Source organism: Panthera onca (genome assembly GCF_046562875.1).
Source record: "Panthera onca isolate mPanOnc1 chromosome E1 unlocalized genomic scaffold, mPanOnc1 haplotype 2 h2.Chr16_ul_13, whole genome shotgun sequence".
NCBI classification, from domain to species: domain Eukaryota; kingdom Metazoa; phylum Chordata; class Mammalia; order Carnivora; family Felidae; genus Panthera; species Panthera onca.
In genome coordinates, this window is record NW_027675812.1 from 23,776 (window position 1) to 50,998 (window position 27,223).

The 27,223-nt window shown below is 43.3% G+C and overlaps 1 protein-coding gene and 1 long non-coding RNA gene across 9 annotated transcripts in view; one reads left to right on the forward strand and one right to left on the reverse strand.

Annotated features, from left to right (window-relative positions):
• Positions 1–850: 850 nt before the first annotated feature.
• LOC144615311 (uncharacterized) overlaps positions 851–27,223 on the forward strand; it is a 48,012-nt gene continuing 21,639 nt past the window's right edge. For 2 of the 7 annotated variants that reach the window (XM_078442211.1, XM_078442212.1), the window contains exons 1-2: positions 851–6,234; positions 8,499–8,570. In XM_078442211.1, coding sequence (XP_078298337.1) covers positions 866–6,234; positions 8,499–8,570 — 5,441 coding nt within the window. In that variant the 5' untranslated portion in view covers positions 851–865. Of the gene's footprint in view, positions 6,235–8,498; positions 8,571–13,841; positions 13,914–17,767; positions 17,840–18,562; positions 18,644–27,223 lie in introns of all 7 variants that reach the window. The other 5 variants (XM_078442207.1, XM_081794749.1, XM_078442208.1 and 2 more) reach the window with 5 other exon arrangements.
• On the reverse strand, positions 6,408–19,416 carry LOC144615314 (uncharacterized). 2 transcript variants are annotated; one of them, XR_013553729.2, is made up of 3 exons: positions 19,337–19,416; positions 18,587–18,641; positions 6,408–7,331 (listed from the first exon to the last, which is right to left on the reverse strand). It is a non-coding gene; the product is annotated as an uncharacterized LOC144615314 (long non-coding RNA). The 2 variants fall into 2 exon arrangements; XR_013553730.2 differs by lacking the exon at positions 6,408–7,331 and adding an exon at positions 14,177–14,363.

Here is a 27,223-nt window from a genome sequence, read left to right on the forward strand (position 1 = left end):
ATGGCTATGTCCAGTCAAGATGAGATGGGGGAAGTTTTCCCACCCAGTGTAAATAAAGGGCTAGAATTGGTTTCCGGCCCTCTTTCCCAGAATGAATTGCTTAGCACTCCCCCCAAACTCCTCCTACAGACATTTAGGGGCCATCGCAGATTCAGTGGTAGGCCCCCATCTAACAGCGTGGTGAATTAATAATCAGCCATGGGTACTGAGAATTTAGAGGAAATGGCAACATTTTAGAATATCTGACTGTGAAGTGTGTTCTCCTCCCCATCGCCCTAACTGGTGCTTATTTTGCAGGTCAGCTACTTTTCTTGGAAGCAGTATGGCCAGGGGGAGGAAGAACGTCTCTCGGATTTAAGCTTTGAAGAGCAAGAGTTCAAATTGCTAGAGCTGGACTAGCATTTTTTAATTTCCCAGGATGCCAGGTCCTGTGGCTTCCTTGGAAGCTCTGCTCCACTCCCCCACCCTTCCACCCCTCAGAGCTGCGGGAGTGCGGGGCCACCCAGATCTGAGTCCAAGTACTACCTTGCTGTGAGCAGCCCCGGGCCGGGGAGGGGGGGGGGAGGGGGGAGGGGGGGAGTGGGGGGGGAGTGGTGGCCTTTGCAGGGTGGAGGGAGGCCTGGGCCCCAAGTGATTCTGGGAAAAGGGCCCGCTCTGCTGGTGCGGAGCCCATCTCCAGGGAGCTAATAAAGGTGGCGTAAATAAAGACATCATAAATAAAGGGTGGGACGTGGGCGGGGAGGGCGCACAGTTGCTAACTGCGCGTGCGCATCATGGGGCTGCCATAATGGTTTGGCTCCCGCTCAGGGCCCAGCGCCAGTACCCCACTCGCCTGGGTCGCTGCACCCCGGAGCCTCCGCGTGTCATGTCCCGGCTGCGCCTGTTGGCCCCACTGCTTCTCTTTATGTGGCAACCATTGTGGCTGCTGGTCCAGGCAGCTCAGCCTCCGGAGTGGGCCCTGGACCCTGCCCAGCTGACTTCCGACCCCCTGGAGGCGGCTGAGCCCTGGTCTTCTCACTCCTCTGATCCCCCGCCCGAATCGCCCCAGGCACTTACACCCCCAGCTGAGCCGGGGGGCTTTAATTACCTGGGGTCCTCTGCTCCAGCCCAGATGTTGGCCCCGCCTAAGGAGTTGACCGAGACTTTGGTTCCATTGCTGGACACGGATTCGTTTGGAGAACTACCCCCAGGGCCAGATGAGGATCTGAATCACCAGCTAACCCAGCATCAAAGGCTCCCAGAGGTGGTTCCAGTGCCAGGTTGGGATCAGAATCAGACCATAGCTCCGCCTCCTCATCTCAAAAGTAAGACTAAAACTGTAGGTTTAGATCAGGCCGAAGATCACCAGTCATTTGATTCCAATATGGGTCTCCTGTATCCTGAGGAGAACCTACCTATGGGTTTCCCAGGGGGACCAGATCAACTTCCAAACTTCTCTGAGGAGGCTGAAATTCCTCCACCCTTGCAGAAGACCCCACATCATCTAGAGTCCCCTGAGGAAGCTGAATCTTTTTTGCCCCAAGGGGAGGCTCAGGCTCAGCATCCAGAGCCCTCTGAAGAGACAGAACCATCTCTACTTGAGCAGGAGGCTCCATCTCAGCGTCCAGAGTCCCTTAAGGATGGAAATTCAGCAAACCCACAAGAAGCCCCAGCTGAGCCTTCAAGTACCCCTGAAGAGGTCGAACCTTCTTCAGTCCAGCAGGAAGCCTCAGCTCACCCTACAGAGGCCCCCGAGGAAGTGGAACCTTCTCCAACCCCCCAGGAGGCCCCTGCTCAGCCTCCAGAGCCATCTAAGGACATCATATCTCAACTGTTAGCACATCATGAAGTAAATGTGCTATCTCCAAGTCAGAGTGAAGCTCAGAAGCCAAGCTTCCCCAATGTCACTGTTAAACCTCTGGATCTTACCATAACTCTAACTCAGCCTGCGGAGCACCCTGAGGAGGCTGGACCTACCCCAGTCCAGCAGGAGGCCCCTGCTCAGCGTGCAGAGCGCCTCGAGGAGGTTGAACCTACCCCAGTCCAGCAGGAGGCCCCTCCTCAGCCTGCAGAGCGCCTCGAGGAGGTTGAACCTACCCCAGTCCAGCAGGAGGCCCCAACTCTAGTTCCAGAGTTCCCTATCGAGTATTTAACTCAACTTGCAGTAAGTGATGAGGTGACATCTCTACCTCTAGGTCAGTATCCAGATTATTTAATGTTTCCCAGGGTTATAGGTAAGCCTTTAGATGTGGAATTTACCACAACTCCAGGGCCTGATAAAGGTGTTGAATCTTCTATAGCCCAGCAAGAGGCCCCACCTCAGCCTCTTGAACATACTGAGGAAGCAGAACTTTCTCTAACCCAGCAAGAGACCTCGGGTAAGCCTCCAGAGGAGGTTGAGCCTTCAAGTGAGCAGGAGACCCCAGGTCAGCCTTCCGAGCCTCCTGGGGTGATTGATCCTTCTCTAAGGCAGCAGGAGACCCCAGCTCAGCCTTCAGTGCCTCCTGAGGAAGGTAAGCCTTCTCTAAGCAAACAGGAACCCCCAGCTCAGCTTCCAGACCGTTTTGGAGAAGCTGAACTTTCTCCAACCCAGGAGGAGGCCTTAGCTCAGCTTGCAGAGCTCCTTAATGAGGCAGAATCTTCAACCCAGCAGGAGACTCCAGCTCAGTCTCCAGGGGAGATAGAATCTTCTGCAACCCTGCAAGAGCAACCAGCTCAGCCTCCAGAGCTGCCTTCCAGGGAGGTGGAACCTTCTCCAACCCAGCAGGAGCACCCAGCTCAACCTCTATGGCATCATAAGATGACAGTTTCACCTCCAGGTCACTACCATGATCAACATTTAAACCTGCCCAATGTCAGTGTGAAACCTCCAGATGTGCAGCTTACCATGACTGCAGAACCCACTACAGAGGTGGGACCTTCTGCAGTTCGGCACGAGACTATAGCTCAGCCCTCAGTGCCTCTTAATGTGGAACCTTTTGAAACCCAGCATGAAGCCCCAACTCTGCCTCCACAGTCCCCTGAGGTTGAATCTTTGCCAGTCCAACAGGAGACTCCAACGCAATCTCCAGAATCTACCACACAGGAGAAACTTCCAACACAGCAGGAGACCCCAGTTCAGTATCCAGAATATCCTGGAGAAGTTGAACCTTCTACAACCCAGCAGGAGGCCCTAGCTCAGCAATCACAGGCCCCTGAGGAGGGTGAATCATCCTCAACCCAGGAGGAGGCCCCGACTCAGCTTCCAGAGGCCCAGGAAGAGGGTGAACCTTCCCCTCTCCAGGAGGAGGGCCAGGGTCAGCACCCACAGGCCTCCGAGGGGAGTGAACCACCTACAACCCAGGAGGAGTCCCCAGCTCAGCATCCACAGACCCCTGAGGAGGTTGAATCTTCAACCCAGCAGGTGGCCCCAGCTCAGTTTCCAGTCCTCCAGGAGTCCCCAGCTATATCCCCTGAGCCCCCTAAGGAGGTGGAACCTTCTCCCACACCTCAGGAGCCCCCAGCTCAGCCTTCAGAGCCCGGTAATGAGGCAGAATCTTTTCCAACTCAGCAGGGAGCCCCAGTTGTATCCCCTGAGCCCCCTAAGGAGGTAGAACCTTCCACACAGCAGGAGGCCCCACCTCAGCCTTCAGACCCTCCTGAGAAGGTGGAACCATCTCCAGTCCAGCAGGAAACCCTATCTCTACCTCTCGAGCCACTTAAGGAGATAGAACCTTCTCTAACACAACAGGAGGTACAAGCTCAGCCTTCAGAGGCCCCTGAGAAGGTAGAACCATCTCCAATTCTGCAGCAGTCTCCAACTCAACCTCCGGAGCCCTCTAAGGAGGCAGAAACTCCTCCAGCCCAGCAGGAGGCCCCAGTTCAGCCTCCAGAGCCACCTGAGGAGGTTGTAGCACAACCTCCAGTCCATAATGAGGTGACAGTTCCACCTCTAGGACAAGAGCAAGCTCAGCATCCAAACTTGCCCAATGTTACTGTTCAGCCTGCTGACCTGGAGCTTACTGTAACTCCAGAACCTACTGTGGAGGCTGAGCAGTCTACAATCATGCAGCAGACTCTAGCTCCTCCAGAGGACACTGAGGCGACACCTCCACATCCAGAGCAGGTCCAGGCTCAGCATCCAAATTTGACTGAAGTCAGAGTTCAGCCTTTAGACCTGGAACTGACCATAACTCCAGAACCCACTACAGAGGTTGAAACTTCAACCACGCAAGAGATCCCAGGTCACCCTTCAGAGCCACCTAAGGAGGTTGTAGTTCAGCCTCCACTGTTTCAGGAGGTGACAGTTCCAACTCCAGGTCTGGATCAAGCTCGTCATCCATCGTCACCTAATGTAACAGTTCAGCCTTTGGACCTAGAGCTTACCATAACTCCAGAACCCCCTATGGAGGTTAAAGCTTCTACAGCCCTGAAGAAAACTACAGCTCCTCCAAAGGACCTTGAGGTAACATTTGCACATCTAGAGCAGGTTCAGGTTCAGCATTCAACCTTGAATAAGGCCACAACTCAACATTTGGACCTGGGGCTTACTATAACTCCAGAATTCAATAAGGAGATTGAACTTCCTCTACCTATGCAGGAGACTCCAATTCAGCCTCCAAAGCCACCTGAGGAGGTTATTGGAGCTCAACCTCCAGTATATCAGGAGCAGACTGTTCTGACACCAGGTCAGAATCAAGCTCAGCATTCATCACTCCCCAATATAACAGTTCGACCTTTGGACCTGGAGCTTACCATAACTCCAGAGCCCACTGTGGAGGTTAAAACTTCTACAGTCCTGAAGAAAACTACAGCTCCTCCGAAGGACCTTGAGGTGACATTTCCACATCTAGAGCAGGTTGAGTCTCACCATCCGACGTTGACTGAGGTCACAGTTCAGCCTTTGGACTTGGAGCTTACCATAACTCCAGAATCCACTACAGAGGTTGAACCTTCTCCAGCCATGCAAGAGACCCCAGATCAGCCTCCAGAGCCGCCTAAGGAACTTGTAGCTCAACCTCCAGTATATCAAGAGGCAGCAGTTCCAACCCCAGATCAGGATCAAGCTCAGCGTCTGTGGTTGCCGAATGTAACAGTTCAGCCTTTGGACTTGGTGCTTACTGTAACTACAGAACCCACTACGGATGTTAAACATTCCTCAGCCCTGCAGCAGACTACCGCTCCTCCAAAGGACCTTGAGGTGACATTTCCACATTCAGAGCACATTCAGCATCCAACCTTAACTAAAGTCACAGTTAAACCTTTGGACCCAGGGCTTACCGTAACTCCAGAATCCACTACAGAGACTGAACCTTCTCTAACCATGCAAGAGACCCCAACCCAGCCTCCAGAGCCACCTAAGGAGGTTGTTCAGTATCCGTCCCAACAGGAAGTGACAGTTCCTACTCCAAGTAAGGATCAAGGTCAGCAACCAACATTGCCCAGTGTCACAGCTCATCGTGTGGACTTGGGGCTTACCATAACTCCAGAACCTACTACAGAGGCTGAACATTCTACACCCGTGAAGGAGACTACAGCTCCTCCTCCAAAGGACCTTGAGGTGACACTTGCACATCCAGAGCAGGTTCAGAGTCAGCATCCAAACCTGACTGAAGTCACAGTTCCACCTATGGACCTGGAACTTACTGTAACTGCAGGATCCAGTGTGGAGACTGAACCTTCTCCAACCATGCGAGACACCCCAACTCAGCCTCCAGAGCCACCTAAGGAGGTTGTAGTTCAATATCCATTCCAGCAGGAAGTGACAGTTCCAACTCCAAGTAAGGATCAAGGTCAGCATCCAGCATCACCCATCATCCCATTTCGTCATGTGGAGCTTACTATAACTCCAGAACCTATTACAGAGGCTGAACATTCGACAACCCTGAAGAAGACTACAACTCCTCCCCCAAAGGACCTTGAGGTGACACTTGCACATCCAAAACAGGTTCAGAGTCAACATCGAAACCTGACTGAAGTCACGGTTCCACCTATGGACCTAGAAATTCCTGTAAGTCAGCAACCAGAGTCATTTGAGACAGGTTTTCCTCCAACAACTGAACATCCTGTGGTGCATTTTGTAAAGTATACCTCAGAAAAGGCATACACAACTTTAACTTGGCAACCAGAACAGAATGCCACCACAGACCTCAAAATATGTGAGCGCTGTACCTGCAAAGAGGAGACACTGTCGTGTGTTGGTCTCAGCCCACAGCAGAGGCTCCGCAGAGTGCCCGTGCTGGAGCCCGACACCTACAACGGCACCTTCACCATCTTGTAAGAATCGCCTTTACTTGTTTGTTCTCTGCCTCCTGCTTGACATGGCAGTCTCTTCCTCAATGTCGCCCTGGGCCTTCCTCATCTCCCCAACCACGTTGACTGACTTTCTGTTTTTACCTTTTCTTTGTCAACTATCCCTTATCTTCATTTTCCTTTTTACTACTGTTCGCCCTTCTGCAATCTTTTACTTGTAATTGTCCTTATTCTTTTTCCTTATCCAATTTTTAGCCCCATTATTTCATTCCTTAACCTCTACTCTCCCATTTTTGCTCCATCCTCTATAATAGGATACAACAGAGTAGTGAAGAGTAGAGATTCTGGAACTAGATTGCCTGCGTTTGGGCCGAGGTCTGTCATCTATTAGCTTTGTGACTCAGTTTCCTTTTCTGTGAAATGGAAATTATGATAGTTACCATCTCATGGGATTATGGTGAGATCTAGATGAGGTAATACATATGAAGCACTTGGATCAGTGCCTGGCGAAATATGAGTGTTAGCTGTTATTATTTTGATTCCCCAGACCTCATCTTTGACGCCCGGCCTTCCACATACAGTACTCAGTTTGGGCCCAACCCAAGAGTAAGTACTATGGGCGCCACACTAGGATGAAATCGTCTTCAGAACATGAAATGACAGGTGGGAAGAAAGGAAATGGTCATAAAAAGGGAGGTGGCATGTAATTAAGTACTAAAAGAGGTACCATGGGTGTTGGAATTCAGCAGACTCTGTAATCAGCGGAGTATGGAGGTCAGGGAGAGCTGCATGGATAAGCTAACACTTTAGCTGAGACTTAAAGAGTGGCTCTGATGTGTTAAATAGAGAAAAAATGGGTATAAGTCTAGGCAAAGGCACGGCTGCAGGAATGATCAGGAATTAAGAATTAGGTTAAGCAGTTAAAGATCCAATTACGAGAAACCTTGACTATCAGCTAGAGAGGTTTGAACGTTAGATTCTGAGTTATAGAGAGCCATTGAAAGTTTTCAAGCATGAGATATACAGACCGCTGAAACAGGATTATTTTCAGTTCCCCATATAGGCCGATCTGGAGAGGAGAGCTTGATCCAGCGAGACCAGATAGAATGTTCTAACAAAACCTGGGAATAAAGTAACAAGGGGCCGACTCAGAGTGGCTGAAAAGAGTAGAAAGAAAAGCCTTGAGAGCACTGCAAAGGAGGAAGTGACAAGATAGACTAACTGATGACAGTCGCGGGTGGGGTGTGCACGGGAAAGAGAAAACTCAGATATTACTCTGAAACTTCTGTCCCAGATAAGAATGATGGAAGTTGAGGCATCTTTTACCAGGGAACACAGAGCAACCAGAAGGCTTCAGGTTGACTGGAAATGTCCACCAGGCACATGGGCAGATGGGTATCTGTTTTGAATTTATTCCTGACTCCCCTGAAAAAAATGTGTATATAAACTGACCAGGTAAGCTGTTGCTGAGGGAAGAGGACAAAACTAAAGGTAAAGATTCAAAGTCATACGCAGAGTTAGCGGTTGAAACTGAACCTCAGGCATTTAATAGCTTCTCTTAAACATGTGTAATTCATGGATACATGAATTATCATGGATACTTTTTTTTGTTTTTAATGTCACAGGTATAGAGGATAAAACGTGAAAATCCCACCCCACCCTCCCTACCACTCATAAGATAACTCCTGTCACCTTTTTGGTGTGTGTCCTTCCTTCCCATCTCTTTCCTTTGCATTTTTTCCTAATTTCCTAATGAGGGGATACTTTTTAATTCCTTGCCCAGTGATTTGTTGCTTTTCCCTATACAATATGTCTAAGAAATCTTTCCATGTTAGTTATTCTAATTTCTAACTTCCCTTATCCTTCTAACACCTAGAGAGGTTTCAGTAGAGGGCTTCTTTACATTTGTTTGCTGATAATGGTAAATTTTTTACCATTTTTTTCGTTGAATTATTATTTTCTCATTGATTTGTGGAAGGAACCATTTTAGACACATAAGTGATTTGGGGAAAAAAAATACTTATCTCCAGAGTAATTAACAGGCGTTATCTACCCAAGGAATGGAACAAATAGGAAGTTCAGGTTCTAAGGAGCTGGCTTGTTTGTGCCAGTGGCCCCACGCTATCTCTTTATTAATTGCACCACCTGGGATGCTGATAGCCGCGGAAATTAGAAAGTTGGCATTTACTGCATTGGAATATTCCCCACAAGGTTGCCAGTGATTCTTTTATTTATTCTGTTCATTCCTTTCCTACCTATTCAAGGATCTGAACTGTGTTTCTTCACAGAAATTTCCAAGGAAACTCTATTTCTCACATTGATGAAAATGTATGGAAGGGATACCGTTGGGCTGAGAAACTGTGAGTATATTCTCTCCAAATACGAATACAAAAAAAAAAAAAAAAAAAAAAAAAAAAAAACTAACTGCATTCTAAGGTCCTTCTTGGTCCAGAACTTTGAAGTCAGTAGCTCTGAGGAAAGGTGTTTCCCCTTCCATATCCCAACTCGACCTCTACCGATTGCAATTCTGTGTTAATTTTTTTTTTTAACGTTTATTTATTTTTGAAACAGAGAGAGACAGAGCATGAACGGGGGAGGGTCAGAGAGAGGGAGACAGAGAATCTGAAACAGGCTCCAGGCTCTGAGCTGTCAGCACAGAGCCCGACGCAGGGCTCGAACTCACGGACCGCGAGATCATGACCTGAGCTGAAGTCAGCCGCTTAACCGACTGAGCCACCCAGGCGCCCCATCTGTGTTTATTTTAAAAATTAAATTTGGCAGGTTCCCTTTAAAATTAGAATCAATTTCAACTTATTTTCCATTATACAAGGAATACGTGATTATAGTCTCAATATATAAAAATGAAATAACAGGGGGGCCTGGGGGGCTTATTCGGTTAAGTGTCCAACTTCGGCTCAGGTCATAATCTCAACGGTTCGTGGGTTCAAGCCCCACGTTGGGCTCTGTGTTGACAGCTCAGAGCCTGGAGCCTGCTTCAGATTCTGTCTCCCTCTCTCTCTGCCCCTCTCCTGCTCATTCATTCCCTCTCTCTCTCTGTCTCAAAAATAAATAAACATTAAAAAAAATTTTTTTGATGAAATAACAGATCTAGTGAACACCTGCCTTATGTTCTAATCCCCCCACTGCTGGGATAGCCACTACTCTGGATTTAGTATATATCCTTCCAGACCTTTTTCCATGCATTTGCCTACATACATATTTACAGCAAAATAGGTTTGTTGTGTGATTTTCTTATCTTTTTTTTACATAAATTGTAACATCCTACAACTCGATTCTTTTGCTTCGTGGTATGTCTTAGACTTTTTTTCTTCCAGTACATAGAGGGTTACCCCATCCATGCAAGCTGCTGCATAATATTCCATAGTATGAGTGTATTATGATTTAGTAATTCCCCTCCTGATGGATGTTTAGGCTGTGTCCAGTTTTCTTATTACATGCATTGCTGCATGGACCACCTCATACATGCATCTTTGTGTACGTGGGTGGGTATTTCTGTAGAATAGATCCCTGGAAATGGAACTGTTGGGATGAAGACGATGTCGATATATACAATTTTAATTGCCCTCAAAAAAGGTGTGCCAATTTACACACCAATCCATACACCATGACAGCATTCATTTCCTCCTACCCTCCCACTCTTGGATATTCTCCATTTCTTGGCTGATCTGGTGGGTGAATAAAATGGGTCCCTTCTGAATTTGAATTTTTCTGATTACGTATACATTTAAATATCTCTGTATGTTTCCTGGGCATTTGTGTTTCTTGTCTGAATTTTCTGTCCTTTGCCAATTTTGTTGTTATCTTTTTTTTAAATTGATTTGTAGAAAAAGTCAGTGTAGACACAAGTAATTTTGGAAACAATATTATACTCAAAGTAACTGACTGGCATTTTTCATGACAGATTGTGTGTCATATCATTAGTTCAACTTGGGTAGATAAGTCATAAATGACTTCTGAATTAATAATAAAAGACATAACAGTCATAGTAATCTAAATGTAGGGATTATGATCCCCCTAAAGTAGATTCCCCCCTGCCCCTTAGTCTGATAACCTTACTGGTAAGGGACAAATGGTAGAACAAGGTAGTTGTTTTCTTATGAATTTTATGAATTTCTTAAATACTATATATAGTTTATATTTTCTCATGATAGTATCTAACTTGGAGATCTTATTTCCCAAACTTGTAAGAAAAATGAAAGTAATTTGGCACAAGGAACAAGAGAGAGTGGAGAGAGTGGGTAGGCTGAGGGACAGGGGTAGGAGAAAAACTTTGAATTGTGTATTATATACCTTTGGAATTCTGAGCCATGCAAATATATATTACCTATTAAAAAAAATAAACTGAAGTTAAAAAAATATTTTTTGAAAAGCGTGTATTTGGTAGTTTATATACTAGAAGATGAATCTGGTAAGATTTGATGATTCTTAAAAAATTTTTAAATGTTTATTTATTTTTGAGAGAGAGAGAGAGAGAGAGAGAGAGAGAGTGAGCAGGGAAGGGGCAGAGAGAGAGGGAGACACAGAGTCCTAAGCAGGCTCTAGGCTCCGAGCTGTCAGCACAGAGCCTGATGTGGGGCTCGACCCCACAAACTGTGAAATGATGACTTGAGCCGAAGTCAGACACTTAAGCAACTGAGCCACCCAGGTGCCCCAAGATTTGATGATTTCTAATTCAGCTTGAGGGTTATGCCTTGTAAGACAGAAGTTTTTAACTATGGGTCAATAGTCCCCTGGGGCAGGATTTTTAACCTTTTTTTCTATATATCAAATTTTTAAAAAAATTTTTTTCAACATTTATTTATTGCTGAGAGACAGAGCATGAACAGGGGAGGGGCAGAAAGAGAGGGAGACACAGAATTGGAAGCAGGCTCCAGGCTCTGATCTGTCAGCAGAGAGCCCAATGTGGGGCTCGAACCCACGAACCGTGAGATCATGACCTGAGCTGAAGTTGGACACTTAACAGACTGAGCCACCCAGGCACCCTTCTATATATGTATTGATGATCTGCAGAAGCTTATGTTCTTGGGATGATGTTTTCAAATGTATAATAAGTTAAAATATATAGGAAAAGGAAATTATGTGGAAATAGAGTTTTCAAAAAATTTTTAAAAAGATTAGTGATATAGCAATAAATCTGCTTCTGTTAGAATATTAAATAACAAAATATAATGGTACGCCTACTAACTATTATAACTTCAAGGTACTGATGAGAATAAATGATATTTTGAGATATCCATGCCAAATATGTGATATGAAAATATCTGATTTCTGCTGGGGACCAAATTAACTACACTAATCTGTGGTTTGTTGCCTACATTCATAATGGAAGGAAATGCTAATTCTAGTTAGAGGTTTGTGAAAATAGAGATGTGATTCTATTTCCCATCCAAGTTTGGCACCCACAAATTCAGTCCATTCTATTCACGGACCTGAGCCCTAAAGGGATGGTCTGCAAATTGAAATCGCATGCACACCTTTGCACGTATTCAAGAAAGTGCAGTTTTCTAGGGAAAGGGTCCATTCCATAGCTTTTATGAAATTCTCAAAAGGTTCTTGTCTCAAAAGATTGAGTCACAAATTGGGGCGGAGGTGGAGAAAGACATTTGTTTTCCTGTGAAGTTGTACTTATTCTCATAAATGATGATAAATGAATGATTTGTTTTAATTAAAAGTAGTATATTTGCAAATTGATACCTGTCACTTTCTGAATTCATTCAACAAATATTTATGGAGCATCTCCTATGTCCCAGGAACTGTTTTACATGCCAGGGATATAAGCCCAAGAACAAAACTGACCAAATATCCCACTTGTCAAGGGGTTTACAAATATATAATATAAAAACAAATATGTAAATATAATAAATACATAGAATTTCAAGTATTGGTAAGAAATCAGTGGCCAGATCTCTCAAGTTTTCTAATTTATTCAACGACCGTTTCTGCTGCTCATAGACTGAGTTTTTTACTAATGATAATACTTTTCATTCATATAATCTTGAGTTGGTTCTTTTTATTAGATGTACTGTTTACCTCTGTCTGAGGATATATTAATGATGCCATTCTAAATTTTGTATACTGTTTAGTTTTGAGAGAGAGAGAGAGTGAGAGACAGAGTGCAAGTTGGGGAGGGGCAGAGAGAGAGGGAGACACAGAATCGGAAGCAGGCTCCAGGCTCTGAGCTTCAGCACAGAGCCCAGTGCAGGGCTTGAACCCATGGACTGCAACCTGAGCCGAAGTCGGATGCTTAACCGACTGAGCCACGCAGGTGCCCCATTAATGTTGGTATTCTCAAATCCTTTTGTGTTTTCTCTGTTAACTGTGTCATTGACTATAAGCTGTTATATTTGTTTTTTATTTTCTGTCCTGAATAGAATTGGCTTTCTCACTCCATTTGGTCATTCCTGAGTGCAATTTATCTTTGTAGTTGAGATTTGACTTGCTTCTGTTTTCTGGTCCTAAGGAAGAGGTGAAATGAACCACGGGGCTTGTTATTGGTGACAGGTCCCCCTGAGAGTTAAAGAAGAGGTGGGAGGTGACTTCTAATGGCTAGTCAGAGTGTATACCCTTCCTCCAGGGTTCTGGGACCCTGCCCCCTTCTAACACCAATGGCTCCTGCCTGGAAGAAAACACCCTTTGCTGCCAGATCCAAGGAGGAAGGATGTGGGGTTGATGTGCTGTCCTTGGTCCTACTGCAGTATCCCAGCTAATCACCCTGTAGGTGGCTCCAAGGCATTTCTGGTGGGGAGTGTTTGTAGAGCTACTCCCTTGGCTTTGAGCTAAGGTTGTGGATTTTCTAATTGTATCTTTTCTAATCATCCTTAGGGACTTTGGTGGAGTTTGGAGTTTGGTAGAGACTTGGCATGTTTCAATCTGCCAGCTTGAAATAGCACAACCTCTTAGGAAGACAATTTTGTACCCCTGTTAAATCCTGGAGAAACTTAGGCAAATGTGTACTAGGATATAAACAGAAAAATGTCCAAAGCAGCACTGTTTATAATAACTAAAAATTAGAAAAATCTAGTATCCACCAACAGTAGAATGAACAAATAGTGTTACACGGGTATTTACTCTATACTTATTAAACTGAGCATTTATGTTATGTGCATTTTATGCACATTTTTAGTTCTCACAGATATTTTTTAGATGGGGAAAAAATTAGATGGCTTTACTTGTAGCACTGATATGGTTATAAATAGGGCTTCCACAATAAAATTTGGGAAAAGAGAGGAGGAAGTGGCAGTTCTGTCCATGTTTTTGCCACTCAGGGCTGGGTTCTAACAGAGATTTTATGATCCAGAGAGTAGGCATTAAATGTACATTTTGGTGTGAAGAGTGGATAGGGGTGTGTGTGTGTGTGTGTGTGTGTGTGTGTGTGTGTGTGAGAGAGAGAGAGAGAGAGAGAGAGAGAGAGAGAGAGGGAGAGACAAAGGAGTATGTGAGAAGAAAAGATTTGAATCAAACAGCAGAGATCACCATCCCTACATTAAATAAGAATTAGTGTATTTGGTGGCACCATTACCCAGGTTTCTCTCACATCTAGCGGTCCTGTGTAGCAAATAGTTGTAGTTATTTTTGCATTTTGACCCAGAAATGACCTTTTCATTTTGCAGAATTCTCAGGGACAATTATCTGACCGAATTACATAAAGACACATTTGAAGACCTGCTATCCCTCCAGTATTTGTAAGTTAATCAGTTCATCATTTATTATGAGTTTTTAGTTATATTATTTATTAAAAAATACAGGGTTCAAATTGGATAATTGCAACAATTTCTTCTAACAGTAGAATTCTATAATTCTCTATAGTGGAATTCTATAATTCTCTCTATTAAATTCTATAACTCTGTAAGTCTGTGGGGACCCAGCCCATCTCTAGCATTAAATACCTCCTATGCATTTTCAACTTTTTAATTTTATAGACAAGATATAGGAAAAAGCCCTTCAGTTGTAGAGGAAAAGGGGTAATGAAGTCTGAGCAATTATGGACACCCATATGAACCTTGTTATGTAAGTGTTCATATACCATCTGCTTTTATTTATATTTATTATTTGTGGCCCATGGATCAAATCCTGTGTATGGTCTGTCTTGATACAACCTATGAGTTCAGAATGATTTTCATGTTCTTAAAGGGCTGTAAAAGAGAAAAGAAGAGAAAGAAACAGAGAATATGTGACAGAGACCGTATATGGCCTGCAAAGCCTAAAATATTTACTGTCTGGCCTTTACAGAAAAGGTTTGAAAAAGTTGGCTTAGTAAAATGAGAGGAATTGAAGTTAACCTCAAATTGTCACCTACAAGACAAGAAAATATAGAACACTTACATTAATTTGAATGCCATTAACCCAGAATTTTTAAATAATTTAATCTAAATTAAATATTTAAATATTAAATATTTAACTAAGCAGGTGAATTATGTAAGCAGTATTACCAAGTACATATTAAATTATTAAGAGATTAAGGATTTCAGTGTGGGAAATTTTATTAGTTTATTTTTTTATTATTATTTTTTATGTCATTTATTGTTAAGTTAGCTAACATACAATGTGCACTTGGCTTCAGGAGTAGATTCCTGTGATCAGTGTGGAAATTCTTATGCCACCATAAAAATAGATGTTTAAAATGATGGTTAAGGGGTTGGGGCTCCTGGGTGGCTCAGTTGGTTGGGCGTCCGACTTTGACTCAGGTCGTGATCTCACAGTTTGTGGGTTCGAGCCCCGTGTCGGGCTCTGTGCTGACAGCTCAGAGCCCGGAGCCTGTTTCAGATTCTGTCTCCCTCTCTCTCTGCCCCTCCCCCACTCATGCTCTGTCTCTCTCAAAAATAAATAAACATTAAAAAAATGATGGCTAAGGGGCACGTGGCTGTCTCAGTCATTAGAGTCTGCAACTCTTGATCTCGAGGTTGTAGGTTAGAGCCCCATGTTAGGTATAGAGATTACTTAAAAAAAATGAAATCTTTAAAAATATAATGATGGTTAAGTGGTATAGTTAGAAATGTTTACACTAAACAAACATCAGAAATGCCTCTAACTTCGCTAATTACAGAATAAACATCTCTCCAGCCTCATTGTCAAGGAAGAAATGTTTGCATATATCTCTGTACATTAGACATACAGAGATACTAATGTTCTTTGCTATGGAGGTTCAGTGTTTATTCTTTGTCCATGCCATGCAAAGCTGTGTGTTTCATTAATCCTTTTTAAAAAAATTTTTTAATGTTTATTTATTTTTGAGAGAGAGAGAGAGAGAGACAGAGTATGAGCAGGGTAGGCACAGAGAGAGAGGGAGACACAGAATCCGAAGCGGGCTTCAGTCTCTGAGCTGTTGGCCCAGAGCCTGATGCGGGGCTCGAATTCATGAGCAGTGAGATCATGACCTGAACCGAACGAAGTCAGATGCTCAATCGACTAAGCCATCCAGGCACCCCTCATTAATCCTTATTAATGATGTGCTTTAGAAAATAGATTCTTCTTGCAAATGTGGAAGGCTTAAGGGTAGTGAGTAAAAAGAATCTCATATGACACTAAAAATAGCCCTTCAAATTATCAAACCTTCCAAGTCTTAGGGGACAACCACTTTGTATTGGTCTTCTTGGCTACCTCTGCCATCTGGGCTCCAAACGTTACAAACACAGTTTGGAGAAAACCAAAAGAGACAAACTGCGCAATGGATAGGGCCTTTCATTATTTCTACTATGAGGTACTTTGTAAGCCAATTATTTCATGTCAGGTGAAGTGTTCTCATTCATTCATTCAAAAAAAATGTGAATCAAAACCTAAAAAAGAATGTGACAGGCCCTATGCCCAGTACCATAGGCACGCAGATGGTTAAGACAGGCTTCCCACCCTTGTAGGAACTCATGATTTCACAGGGAAAATAAACAGAAGCTTAAACCATAATGCCTAAGCACTAAATGGATGATGAAGCACTGACAAAGTGCAGAAGAGGGAGCCACAAAGTCGTAAAACCACATTTCTTTTCAGTCGTTTTGCTCCTTCTACTCACTACCCAGCTGTTAATTTATTTTATAAATATTTGAGTTTGTTCTTTGTCCATGCATCAGTTTTAAACACAGTAGACAACGCAGATGAGCAAGACTAGTCCATACTTTCATGGAGTTTATTCCCAGAGGAAATGGAATGCCAGAATAACTATATTAAGAAGAAATTGGGGCACCTGACCGGCTGAGTCAGTAGAGCATGCGACTCTTGATCTCAGGGTCGTGAGTTCAAGCCCCAGGTTGGGCGTGGAGTCTACTTTAAAAAATTAAAAGAAGGAGAAGAAGGAGGAGGAGGAGAGGGGGAGGGGAAGAAATGGATTTGGGCAATGAGAAGTATAAGTTGTTTTTGGAACACAGAAGAGGGGGGGAAGACTTCAAGTTGGATCAGGGAAGTTACTAGAGAAATACTGTTTGAACAGAACCTTGAATGGCTATGACGTATCATCAGATAGACATCTTGGGAAGAATATGCTTGCAAGATAGAGTGAGTGAAAGGCAAAATGCAGGAGAAATTTCTTTGGTATCTGTAGAGTAGGAAACTAGAGCCGGATTTAGGATTTTGAAGGCCTTGGATGATATGCCAGGCTACCGTGTTATCACAGCAGTGCTCTAGGACAAACTTTAGACTGCACCAGGGTCACCGGGAGGCCTTGTCAGAACACAGGTTCCACCTCCACAGTTCCTGATTCACTCAGTCCAGAGTAGAGCTGAGAATTTGCATCTTGAGTAAGTTCCCAAGTGACTCTGATATTTGAGAACCACTCCTGGAGAATTAATCTGGTGACTGTGTGCAGTATAGATTAGAATGGGAGAGACCAGAGATGAAAATGCCAGTCAGAAGATGGTGGTACCCATGTAGGTGGAAAGTGAGGGACTCGGCTGAAATCCATGGAAATAAGAGGGTCAACCATAATCAAGAATGGGTGTTTCCAAATAAAAATCCAGGACCGTGTTGTTTTTTTGTTGGCCCCACTTGCAGCTGAAGCAATTGATAAATTCATAGACCGTTTAGGCAACGTACAACCAAAAATAAATTTCTATTAATATGATAATATAATTCTGAGTTCGTTCAAAGTTAGGTATTGATTAGAGGAGTAACTTCTTTTCAAGTTAAATGAAAAGGTATCTTTTACCTCTTCTGGTATTGACTTGGTGTCAAGAAATAGAACTAAACCAGGAAGGTGTGCTAATGTGAGAATATCCCTTTTAATATTAGAAATTATATGTGGCGATCACAACTTTGAGCTCATAATTTAGAAATTGATGAGGCCACAAACAGTCATTTAATCAATTCTTCTGCTCTCAGGAAAGATTACTTCCAAGATCTATCAAGATCTATAGTTGCATATTTTATGTATGAAGATCACAAAGGTGAGACTCTTAAGAAAGGTGAGGACAGGGTTAGGGGCTCTGGAAGGTTCAAATAACAATTCCTAATACTCAGAGTTTAGCCAAAAGCTACTTATTCAATACTACCATCCTACTAATTAGATATCTTATAGCTAATTGAGGCAATATTTTCCTTTTCCTTTTCCTAGAGATTTATCCTGCAATAAAATACAATCTATTGAAAGACGTACATTTGAATCACTACCTTTTTTGAAGTTTATGTAAGTTACAAATATAAATTCATTATATTTGGAATTTGTATTAAACTTAATTGTAAACCTCTTTGTTATTCATTTGGAATGAATGAAACTTTATTAGTCGAAAGCTACTAAAATTATGTAGCAAATCTTTTTTGTCTGTGGCAAAGTTTGGTGTGAGAGTTATTATAGAGATCAGAGTGAATCGTTCTAGAGCAGCAGTTCTCTGCCAGGGTGATTTTGCATCCAGGTGACACTTGGTAGTGTCTGGAGACATTTTTGATTGTCAGACTGTAGATGTGCTCCTGGCATCTAGTGGGTGGAGGCCAGGGCTGCTGTCACACCCTACAGTTCACAGGGCAGCACCCCCCCCCCCCATAACAAAGATTATCCAACCATAAATCTCAACAGTGCTAAAGTTGTGAAACGTTTTTCTAGAGAAATAAACTTACTTCTCTAGAAAAAAATACTTACTTAACACAAGTATTTATTGAGCATTTACTGATTTGTATCTAATGCACCACATGTATAAACATGAAAGTATAAATCTTTCATGCAAATATTTTTTTAAAAAGGCAAGTATCTTTCATAGTGAGATTTCTTTAGTGTATGGAGAGAGTATTGTGGTTATGTTTCATTATCTATAAATTAGAATCACTGCCAAAGGATAAATATTCTGAAAGAATATCTTTTTTTTCTCTTTGTTTGTGTCTTGTTTTGTGTGTGTGTGTGTGTGTGTGTGTGTAGAAATCTTCGTTGCAATTTACTCACCGAACTGAGCTTTGGAACATTTCAGGCCTGGCATGGAATGCCGTTTTTACACAAGCTGTAAGTGAAATAGAAAATGAATACATGTAAAAAAAAAAAAAAAAAAAAAACTACATGTAAAAATATCATACAGTGATTGGTTAGGTGTGTGTTAATAAACCCAGTATGAATTCTGGAAAGTAGGTCTTAAAATCCATTTTTTTTTTCAAATGAGGAAACTAAGGTACAAAGAGGCCAAGAGACTTGTCTTAACTCCTAAATGGCACTCTCTGCCCTCCCTCGTAACCAGCTTTCGTGGGCAATGAAAGCCCCAAGCAAGTAACACCCAAGTCAGTATTATCATGGGAATTCGTGACAGTGATGCTTCCCCAAGGTGTGCATGGTCCTTGAAATCCACTTTTGAATTTAACTTTGATTCCTGCTCATGTGCAAGTTTCCTATGCAAAAGAGAACTTCAAAGAACTAAGTTTAGCACAGAGTTCTCCAGGCAGCAAAAGGTGTGGGTGCTTCTTGAGCCATCAGGAAAGCAGAAAGAACTCCTGAATGCCTGCCACAGGGCACTGCTCTCCATGTGTTTTCTTTCCTGACCACTCTTCAATTAAGAAGTGTGTTATTCCCTTTCAGCCGGAAAATTCTGTGATTTCTCTGTAAAAAAGCAAATCATACTGGACATGTTCAGTGGCCTGAGGGGGATTTTTAGACTCAAGGTTGAAGACCCTCCTCTAAAGCAGACGCTGGAAAAGACTGTCTTACTGTCTTGTGGTTCAGAAATCCGATTTCACAACTTATCTTCCATTAGATGAAAGTGTTTACGGTGTGTCCGGAGCTGGAGTTAAGTTCCTGCGGGTGCCCAAGAGCAGGGGCCTCCTCTCTCCTCTCATTAATTTGCTGATGCCTAACTTGGGGAAAGAATACTGAGGGTCAGTTTTTTGTTTTGCCGGCATGCCAGAGAACGGGCTCATTGAGTTTCTCCACCAAGAGGTTTTAGTGGTGTCAATATAATGTCTTAAAACTCACCACCTCTACTAAGCATCTTATAACACCGAGAGTCTCTTCTAAGAATCTGAATTTCATAGTTATGTAGGCAATACAGGACAAAATAGGGTGGAATCCGTTGATAACAATGAATGAATTCATTGAAAAACACTCAGTGCCACGCGCACTCTGTGTCGACAGTGTACTAAGTACTGGGGGTACAAAGAATACACAGGGACTGTCCCCAAGAATCTTTCATACTGGAAGGAGAAAAAGATGGCCGTTGATGGGAAAACGTATGTGAGCCATGCTGGCATCAGTGCAGCAGGGTAACGAGCTAGGGGGTGACAAAGTAGGGGATGGTTGTGAAATAGAACAGATTTGTCGTGGACAAGGCAACAACTTGCTTGTGTTGAGTTTTCACGTTCATCTTGATGAAGTTTTGGGGAGATGGTGGGGAGTCGGGAGCCGACGGCCAAGAAAGAATTCTTGAACATGTCTTTGGTGCAAAAAGGCGATTTTATGAAAGCACAGGGACAGGACCGTGGGCAGAAAGAACTGCACTGGGGTTGTGAAGAGTGACAGGTTATATGCTATGGAATTGGGAGGTCAAGTCAAAAGGGAAGTCTCCAGAGGGACTGTGATATGTGAAAGAGGACTCCTAAGATACCAGAGGCCTTGCTATTGTCAAGCTAAGGTTGTTTTTCCGTCTAGCAAAGCAATAAGACAGTAGGGAGTTCCTGGAGAAATATTTTATTTGCCTGCCTCAAGTATCTGTCAATAGGCTGCAGGTTATAAGGAAATTTAATTTTACCTGAGATTTCCTTCTTGCCTTTGTTCCCCATATCACTATGGAGGGGTGATGTTGGGGCTCCAGGACGCTGATTCTGTAGGTTTCTGGCGATTAGGCTATTGATAAGATTGCCTTTTTCTTGTAATTTACTAAGATATTTGTAAACTGATGGAAACTCCTATCTTGCCCGACTGAGATCTCTTATCAGTTAACCATTTGTTTTCTTTCCTTTCCTTTGTCCTCGAGCAGCCAGAATCACACATATCCCACCTGGGGCGGGGGCATGTGCTAACTTGTATTTTGCCCTCAACTTGCCTCATGCTCCCTCATCGATCTTACATGACAGAAAAAGGTAATTAAAGAACCAGAGCTAGCTGGTATTGAGAATAAATTAATACTCATGTCATGTGTGTTATGCCCAGAATTCGTGATCCCCAAATACCGCCAGGGAGCCGAGTCCGATGTAAAAGCAAAAGAGCCTTTATTCGAGCTAGCTCGAGCTCAATCCCCTACCTGCACTGATGCAGAGGTGAGATACCGGGGAGAGAGAGCCAGTTTCAAAAGGACAAAGGTTTTATGGGGGCCTAGGGGCAGTTGGTGAGGTAATGGCTGTGGCCTCAGCTGATTGGCTGGGGAAGGGTCCTGGGGAAGAGTGCTGTTAGGCAGTTGGGGGGGGGGGGTTACTCAAGGGGAGGAGGTGTGGTCAAGGTGAAGGACACAGAACAAGATGGAGTCAGCCGGCGTAGGCCCGCCCTTTCAATGTGGTTTGAATAGAGCTGTACTACTAAAACGAATTCACAGTTAACTTCCAAAAAATTATCACAGTACAGTAAGTGTGTATTGGAGGCTGGGCTCCTTGTTTGGGGCCAAACTTTTCTTTTCTTTTTTCTTTTTAACGTTTATTTATTCTGAGAGAAAGAGAGCATGCGCAAGGGAGATGCCATCCCGTGAATTCAGTCACGTTATTACCTATGTGACTTAATTACTGGGGTGTTTATAAGTTGAAACAATATTTTCTCCAGCATTAAATAAGTTTGTAAGCCTTTTGGGCCCCAGCTGAGGTGGATTTATCTTGAACTGACTGAAGCTTAAACTTCAGGTCTTCTCACTTACATAGGCCCCTTCCGAAGTCTTGGGAGGGACCCTCGCAGTTCCTGTACGCATAATTTTGCATGTTTTGATGAGGCAGGATTTCCCAAAGTAGATGAGGTCCAGACCCTACAAGGCCTCGATTCACCCCTGGGTTTCAGGTAATTCTATCTCAGTAAGTTTTTTGAATGAAGCCTCTTAAGTTATTGATAAACACTGAGTGAACACGTTAGCGGTGTGGTAAAGTCTATTTTGAATCTGAAATCCACCTCAAAGCCATGCCAAGAGTTTATTAATAAGGTACCACTTTTTGAATGGTAGTAATAATCCTATTTCTTTCAGATGAAATCAGGAATGAAATATATTATGGAAAACCAACAGTGGTTGATAATCCTAAATGTTAAGTATACTTTTTTTTTCCTGACTTTAAAGTGCTTCTCCTTCATTCACCTACACAGGTGCAGACCGATGGCTTATTTTAAAAAATTCACTTCATTGCTTCTAACAGTACGAGCTCCATGAGTTTAGAAGCCGAAGGACTCTACGATGTAGAAAGGCTGTACCTTATCGGGATAGAGCACATTCACATGCTGGCTCGTCTGTGGCGCATCAGTATTGTGCCAAGAACATAAGCTCTAAGGGAGAATAAGGAAAATCTAAGCCTTACCCCTTTTGAATTATTGTTGAGAATATCGTTGAGGTAGGTGTGGCCACCCTCTGAAGGCAAAGTCGAGCCGCAGTCACAGAGACGCCCTAACGCTCCCCCAGTCAACCACCATCTGCTTCCTTTTAGACGGCTGCGTGCCCACACAAGTTGACACACTTCAGGATATTGTCATCGCTTTTTGGTATGTACTGGAAATCCTGACAGCTTCTTCTCAGATTCAGAAAGGCATCAACGTTAAGGATGAAGATGACAACTCAGGGCTGTCCTTTTGGGGTGATTTAGGGTAACTTTTATTATTTTCCGTGTGTGGTAGTTCAGAAGCTTTGCGATAGTCATACCCAACTGTTACTTTTCTTCTCCCAGCTGCCTCTGATTCTTCCCACGTATATGCCAAGGCATCTTCTTTCTCTGGGAAGCATGGTAGTTGCTCCTCTGCCCCATATCATTTCTTTAATACCTACCTCTGTTAGGTATTTACTGCGCCCCGGCACTACGCTGAGACCTTTCGCTTGTGCTGCAAGTAAGACAGTGTGTCTTAAACTCTTAGAATAGAGCCTGGCACGTGGGAAATGCTCCGGACGTGGCCCCTCACACGGCACTTCATTTTCGTTTTTCCAGCAACTCTTGTGATACAGGTAGTATCATCCTCATTTCGGGGATGAGGAAGTTGAAACTCAGAGACATCGGGTGACTTGCCTAGGTTCACACTGTCAATAAGTGACAGAACCACTTAAGAAGCTTCGCGAGTAATACAATTCCGCATTCCCTGGCACTAGGTAGGACCTGAATGACAACCGGCCTTTTGGGCGTCGTCCCTTGGAGTCAGCTTCTCACTGGAATAGGACCTTTCGAGCAGGGAGCTCCTTTTCCCTATGCTTCGGGAGCTCCTGGCCATGCCACCTATGGGCATCCCCAGGCTTCCTGCTCACCGCCTGGTGCAAATATCACATCGTCACTGCTAGGCACCCACTCTGTGCCCAGCCTTATGCTAGGTGCTTTGCACATGCTCTTTCCTTTAATCCTCAAATTGCCTTATGAGGTAAATGCTGCTAAAAAGACTCGGAGACGTTCGTTACTTAAGTCCCTTCACCAGGAAGTGACAGCCAGAATTCAGACCTAGGTCTGCCTGATTCCGGGGCCCTTGCTTCTTGGGCTGTTCCTCACTGCCAGAAACTCCTCTTCAAGGCTGTTCTCAGAACTTGAATTAAAACATGGGCTCACCATTTCAGATTCTTTAGGCTTCGCCCCTCCCCCCGCCCAACCCCTGAGAGAGGATCTACGTGATGCCGTTAGATGTCTTGTATTGAGGAGCTTCGCATGGGGAGTCATGTTCTCATGGCTCATGGACCTATGTAGATGAATAAAGGAAAGGGGTTATTCTATCCCCAAGTACTTCAAACATACTGGAATAGGGTCTAGATCACTCTACTTATTTCTTCAACTGCTTTCCTCCAAGGAGCCAGTTTTCCCTCCATGCCTTGGGATTCCAGCATAGAGAGTTTGGAGTCTGTCCTATTTGAAATGTATTTTCACTGCCTGCTTTGGACATTTTTTCAGCCAAAGCTGTTAGGATTTCAGGACATTCAGGACAGTGGTGACAAGCTTCAGTCCTCAAGTCTTCTCTGTCTCCTCAGTTAATAGAAAGGAAACGTAGCCCATCTGTCTGGACCTCTGTAGAAGAATTTGGAGAAAAAAAAAATAACACGTAAGAAATGTTCCCTTATTTTGTGAGCTACCTTTAGTCTGTCCCGTTGCTCTGCAACGGAAAGCTTTTGCAAAAATACTTGAGTTTTCCTCTTCAAATAAGATAGAGTTTTTTAAAAAACAAAAAAATATCTAGAACAGTATTTCTTCAACTTTGATTATGAGACAGTCTTTGAGGATAACTGTTGTTATGTTTTACTCCCATAAAGATAAGCCCACGAATATCCAAAAGCCAATAGACTGAGTCAGCACACGTTTTATCTGTAAAATGAGGGAATTGAACGGAAATGGAGATGATGTCTAGTGCAGCGTCCACCGTTCGTGCGTATCGCAGTCTGTGGAAAGACAATTGCTGTCGGTCCAGCAGATGTAACCTGTCGGGTCAGTTCTCATTCTCCCCTTGGCTCAGGCACAATAGCTCCATGAAGAGAAGGCGGCACTAAAGACAGGAGGAGATAGGATAACTTGGAGTGGCCTGTATTTTGTTTTCACTACAGATAAACACAGGGCATTCATCTCAGCAGGAGGGCTGCCTGGGTAAGAGGAAGCACCGAGCCGATGGGTATAAGGCCATGGGTGAGCTACCAGGAAAGAGGGGGGGACAGTGGGGGTAGAGCACTGAGATAGTTGGGGGAAGGATAACAAACTACTAAATTGTTTTGGCTGCATAATTCTTCATAGTCTTTCTTAATAGGGAGCCAGGGGGGCGGGGCGGGGGGGGGAGAAGTGGGCAGGGGAAGACACACACGTGGAAGAGGTTACTTGCACAGAGCCCGCCAGTAAGCTTGTAGGTATTAATGCCATTTTTATTTTTTCAAAGCCAAAGGACATTCGGAGCCTCAAGGTTGAGGAACTGTGTTTAACCAGACATGTGACACTCACGTTCTTTCTCTTCATAACATCGTCTGACTGGATATTAACTAGTGTTACACAAACCCGACATGTTAATGGGCCTGAAAAAACGTAGAAGAAGGGGCTGGAATAGGAAGAATAGGGGAGTTTCCAAGGCAAGAACAAAAATGCATGGCTCCCAGCCGCACCGCTAACTCCCTCTGACCTCCGTTGTGGAAGAGTTTGAATCTTCGCTCCCCTTTTCTCCACCTACTAACATGTTTGATCTTCTGGCAACTGGTTCTCTATTTATCACAACATGGTTCTTTTTTTTTTTCTTCAAATTGAGATATAGTCCGCATAATAGAATATGCAACATTATAAAGTATATAGTCCAATGGTATACTTTGATAGACAATAATCACTGCTAATTCCAGAACATTGTCATTGCCCCCCTCGAAAGAAATACCATACCCATCAGCCTTTACTCCCCATTCCCCCCTCCTCCCAGGCCCCTGGCAACAACTAATTTACCTTCTGCCCCTATGGATTTGCCTATTCTGGACATTTCATAGAAATGTGTGTCTAGTTTCTTTCACATGGCTTGTTGGCTTCAAGATTTATCCGGTTGTAGCATGTTTCAGTACTTCATTCCTTTTTTTAATGTTTATTTATTTTTGAAAGAGAGCGCACACACAAGCGGGGAAGCGGCAGAGAGAGAGGGGGACAGAGGATCCAAAACCACAGAGCCTGATGTAGAGCTCGAACTCATGAACTGTGAGATGACGACCGGAGCCAAAGTCAGATGCTTAACCGACTGAGCCACCCAGGTGCTCCAGTCACATTTTGTTCATCCATTCGTGAGTTATTGGACATTTGGATTATTTTGACTTTTTGGCTATTGTGAATAATGCTGCTATGAGTATTCATGTACAAGTTTTTGTGTGGTCATATGTTTTTAATTCTCTTGGGTACATACCTAAGAGTGGAATTGCTGGGTCATGTAGTAACTCTATATTTAACCCTTTTGAGGAACTGCCGAACTGTTTTCCACAGTGACTACACCATTTTACATTCCCACCAATGTATGAAGATTCTGGTTTCCCCAAATCTTGCTACCACTTATCATTGTCTCTCTGTTCGATCATAGCCATCTTAGTGAGTGTAGAGTAGTATCTCATTGTAGCTTTGATTTATATTTCCCTAATGACCTAAGACATTGAGCATCTTTTCATGTGCTTATTGGCCATTCATGTATTTTCTTTGGCGAAATGTCTCTTCAAATCCTTTACCCATTTAAACATTTGATTATTTGTCTTTTCACTGAGTTTTAAGAGTTCTTTATATATTCTGGATGTTCTGGATACTAGACTTGTATCAGACATATGATAGTTTTGGGTTGTTTTTTTATTTTTAAATAAAGTCCAGTTTATCTATTTTTCCTTTGGTTTGTTGTGCTTTTTGTGTCATGTCTAAGAAACCGTCGCCTAAATCCAAGGTCATAAAGATTTCTCTCCTGAGAGTTTTATAGCTTGAGCTCTTCCTTCTAGGTCTTTGACTCATTTTGAGTTAATATTTATATATGGTGTGAAGTGTAGGAATCCAACTACATTATTTTGTATGGGGATATACGGTTGTCCCAGCATCATTTGAAAAGACTAGTCTTCCCACGTTGAATGGTGTTGGCACCCTTGTTGAAAATCAGTGGGCCATAAATGTGAGGATTTGTTCCTGGACTGTCAGTTCTGTTCCATCAACTTACATGTCTGTTCTTTTGCCAGTACCACACCGTGATTACTGTAGTTTTGAAGTAGGTTTTGAAACCAGGGCGTGTGAGTCTTCCCATTTTGTTGTTCTGTGTCAAAATCGTTTTGGAGCACCCGGGTAGCTCAGTTGGTTAAGTGGCCGGCTCTTGATTTCAGCTCAGGTCATGACCTCATGGTTTGTGAGATGGAACCCCGTGTTGCAATCTGCACTGACAGCATGGAGCCTGCTTGGGATGCTCCCTCTCCTTCTCCCTCTGCCCCTCCCCTGCTCACACTTTTCCCCACTCACACTCGCTCATGTTTGCTCTTCTGCACGGGTGTGTATGCTCGCTGTCTCTCAAAATGAATAGATAAACTTTTTTTTTTTTTTTAAAAAGATCATTTTGGCTATTCTCGGTCCCTTGAATTGACATACAGATTTTAGAATTAGCTTGCCAATTTTTGGAAAGAAGTCAGTTGGGGTTTGGATAGGGATTATACTGAAACCACAGTTCAATTTGGGGTATAGTGCCATTTTAACAATATTTTCTTCTGATCCGTGAACATGGCATATCTTTACACTTATTTCAATCTTCTTTAATTTCTTTCAACAACGTTTTGTGGTTTTTAGTGTGATTCTTGCACTTCTTTGGTTAAATGTTTTCCTAAGTATTTTGTTCTTTTGAGTACTGTTATACATGGAATTGTTTTTCTAATTTTATTTTTGGAATAGTCATTGCTGATGTATAGAAATAAAGCTAATTTTTACATATTGATCTTGTGTCCTGTAACCTTGCTGAACTCATTTATTAGTGCTAAGGTTTTTTTTCTACATT